This window comes from Pteropus vampyrus, unplaced genomic scaffold, assembly GCF_000151845.1.
Source record: "Pteropus vampyrus isolate Shadow unplaced genomic scaffold, Pvam_2.0 Scaffold204, whole genome shotgun sequence".
Taxonomy (NCBI): Eukaryota; Metazoa; Chordata; class Mammalia; order Chiroptera; family Pteropodidae; genus Pteropus; species Pteropus vampyrus.
In genome coordinates, this window is record NW_011888985.1 from 1,266,326 (window position 1) to 1,269,907 (window position 3,582).

At 48.0% G+C, this 3,582-nt stretch overlaps 1 protein-coding gene across 1 annotated transcript in view; it reads right to left on the reverse strand.

Annotated features, from left to right (window-relative positions):
* Positions 1-1,284: 1,284 nt before the first annotated feature.
* The window catches only part of SPP2 (secreted phosphoprotein 2), a 16,839-nt gene continuing 14,541 nt past the window's right edge, over positions 1,285-3,582 (reverse strand). Inside the window, exon 7 of the mRNA XM_023537939.1 lies at positions 1,285-1,380. Coding sequence (XP_023393707.1) covers positions 1,295-1,380 — 86 coding nt within the window. The 3' untranslated portion in view covers positions 1,285-1,294. The remainder of the gene's footprint in view (positions 1,381-3,582) is intronic.

Consider the following 3,582-nt stretch of genomic DNA (forward strand, 5'->3'; position numbering starts at 1 on the left):
TGTGTGTGTGTGTGTGAAAGGAACGTGTGCTGAAGTGATACCTCCGAAGATTCTTTTTAAGTGTGTCCTTTCTGATGTCCCTTTACCACTTAGGAGCCTTCAAAACTACATTGCTACGTTTGCTCCAATCCCTAATAACTAAGAATTTCTATACCCATGAGAGACTCAGTGACTCTCAGTGGGGGTCTGGAAAACCAGGGCTGAGTCTCCACCTCCCCACAGCCCTGGGGCCGAGACGCTGCTCTTCCTCTTGGCTCAAGGTCTGCCTTTGGTACACCCCGGCTCTACCCCAGAAGTGAAGCGAGCATGCGGGGCCAGCGAGAAGAAGGACCAGAGTCTCCTCTGTATTTCCAGATACACCTGAGGACAGCTTGCGAGGTGGATGGTGTGAGACCACGACCAGAGGCAAGAGGTCAAGCGACAGCTCGCGGCGATGGTCATGGAGGGTTGGGCCATTGCCAGAGGAAAAGCGTGGGCCAAACCAGGGAGACCGAACACCTGGCGATGTCGGAAGGAGACAGGTGGAAAGGAGAAGCAGTGATGCTCCAGCATTTTGAGCGTGTGAGAAGTTAGGTGAAGGGTGATACCTTCAAATTAGAAAGAGCTGAAGAGGAGGCTGGTGGCGTTGTGGTCGCTCCCAGGGGTGGCCACAGCAACTGCGCCTAGTGGGCAGCTGACATCAGGGCCTGGATCCCAGGTGGAGCATGGCAAGAGATGTACGTTTGGAAATAATTTCACGTCAGTGACAAAGCCAGGCAAATGGAAGAGATGACAGAGTTCTCTACAGAGGAAGGAAAGAATGCGGCTAAGAGATGACATAAACGGTCGCCAGGATTTAAATTATTGATTAAGAAAAGGAAGGCAGATCAGATGTCACAGACCTGAAGGATTCAAACCCAGTTTGCACAAAGACAGAAAAGGGAAGGCGGGTGAGGAGGTGTATCAGGAACCTCGACCACAGCGGCCTCCAGAGGCTGAGCAGAGGTCGGGTGGTAGGGGCAGCTGCTGGGAGGGGAGGCGGCCCCAAGGGGAGGGCTGTTCCATTTGTTATCTGTCATCTGTTTGCTCCCGAAGCAGGGAGCCTTGACCATGTCGATGGCGACAAATACGAAAGCCACGGGAGGAAGATTGAGGGCGCGAGAGCGAAGAGACAGCTGGGAAGCAGGATCTGGGAGGAGAGAGCCGTGGGGGGTGGAGAGGCACGGACGTTCGGAGGTGTGGGCCAGCAGTCTGGAGGCGGTCACTCCACGTAAATACACATGTTTTTGTCCCGTGTCCCCTTACCTCGAGGCCGTTACTCAAAGCCCGTGTTTAGTCTCGCTCTGTACCACTGGTTTGAGTGCCTTCCGTTTCCGGGAGGAAAGACCCTTCTCATGATCTCTAAAAATAGAAAAGGATGTGTAGGTTCTGTCAATCACGTCAAGATCTAAGACGACATGGACCATGTGGCTACAAATCAATGTGAAGGATTGTGACAGGCACAACCAGAACGTGTACTGCCGCAAGAACACCCGAGGACGTGGCAACTTCGTCTCCCGTGTCAAGCTCTGCCACACTCTCCCCTGCGTGGTGTTACAGCCACACCCAACGCTTACTTCTCTCTACTCTGTTACCACGTGCGATCCGTCTCGGCCACCACCGCAAGCCCTCAAGCACGGGGACGGTCGCATGCATCTTTCAGTCCTCTGTGGGTCTTCCCAGTGCTTGTCACAGAGATTTGTTAAATTGAATTAAGATGTCATGTTCAAAGCAGTCTCTGAGATAGCTGCACATCGGCATCAGTGATGCTTTCGAGGCCAAAAGTGTTTATTTAGAATTTGGCTCTGGAATTAGCTCCTGAGACATACAAAAAGGATCAGTCACATTATTTTATGTGGTATTTTTCCAATGTGGTAGCCTGCCTCCAAGATGGCCTCCAAATATTCAAACTCTTGGGTATTTCCCTCCCACACTGAACCAGAGTTGGTCTGTGTGATTAATAAAATAATGCGGAAGCGGTGGAATATCACTTCCAAAATTGGTAATAAAAGACTATGCCTTTTGTCTTGGGTGCTCTGTGCTTACTCTCTCTCTCTCTCTCTCTCTCTCTCTCTCTCTCTCTCTCTCTCTCTCTCTCTCTCTGTGTGTGTGTGTGTGTGTGGTAATTTTATCTGTGGAAAGCCAGCTGTCACCTTTCAAGGACATTCAGACAGCCCTGTGGGATGGCCCATATGATGAGAAACGGAAGTCCTCAGTCCAACAGCCCATGAAGAACTGACACCTGTCAACAAACGTGTAACCTCGGAAGTGAATTCTTCCACGCCAGGCAGGCCTTCGATTGAGATCGCGGCCTCGGTCAACATCTTGTCGCAAACCTTATTAGAGACCCTGAGCCAGAAACACCCAGCGAAGCCGCTTCTGGGTTCCTAACTCTCAAAAACTGTGAGATAATAAACTTTTGTTGATTTAAGCTGAGGTAATTTGACACAGCGATAAATAACTAATGTACCCAAGTTACTTATCGATTTGATTAATCAGATCTCTTTCTAAATATCTTTTGGGTATTTCCAAAATCAAATTTAATGGCAAATATTTTCCAACACTACAGAGATTCAAAAGAATGGGCTATAGATTCTGGAGGCAACTCCAAAAGAAATGTTCAAAAAATGTTCAACAGTGTTCACATCGTTGGAATAACTGTATATTCTCCCGAGTGACAATTTAGAAAAGGTTGAAAACTTGGGCATTACTTTTTAATCAAGCCTCAGATCGTAAGCCCTAGCACTTCAAATGAACTGGAGGATCTCTAATGAGGACCAGACGCTGAACTCGATGGCATTTTAATCTGTGTTATTCATGGTACTAGAGATCTCTGAACATAAGGTGAATTTCACAATTCTTCTGGAAAGCAGCATGGAAAAAACCGAGGCTTTAGTGTCTGACAGATCTATATCAAAGTCCTATCTCTGCCACTCACTAACTGGATCAAAGTCCTATGCTGGCCATGTGGCCTCTGACAAGTTACAGAACCCCACGGAGCCTCAGTTTGCTCTTCTGCAGGATGGGGAGGAAGCTGGTGGCGCCTCATAGGATGATGGCGAAGGCTGAAGGAGAAACCGAGTCAAGCAGGTAGGGCAGAGTGAGCATTTTGTCTATACAATTAACGCCACGCGTTAGTAGTCATTTCTTCTCTATGAGCAGGTGACACACCTGGTTGACAGAGCTATCACAAAGATTAAATGAGGAAACTGAACTGTAAAAGGGAGAAGCTAATTAACTGTTCAATTCCTCTGCTCACCACAAAGTCCAGTAGAGGATGGAGGGCAAAGAAGAGATCGAAAGGGTGTGGGCTACGCAGAAAACACCCAAGCGGAGCAGGGGAAGAGGTCAGTGCCGACGTCCAGAGCCGGAGGTGACCCTTTGATTCCTGGCAACTCTTAAGTGCATTTTAACACCTCAAGATTACCTTTTTAAATAATTTGCAAAGCGGGTTTATGCACTATTGTACTATTTTCCTGTTTTCACTTAAAATAGTTTGTATTTCAGGGATTTATCTCCTAAGAAATGGCTTCATGAAGCAGAGCCTGTTTCTGTCCTGAAGAA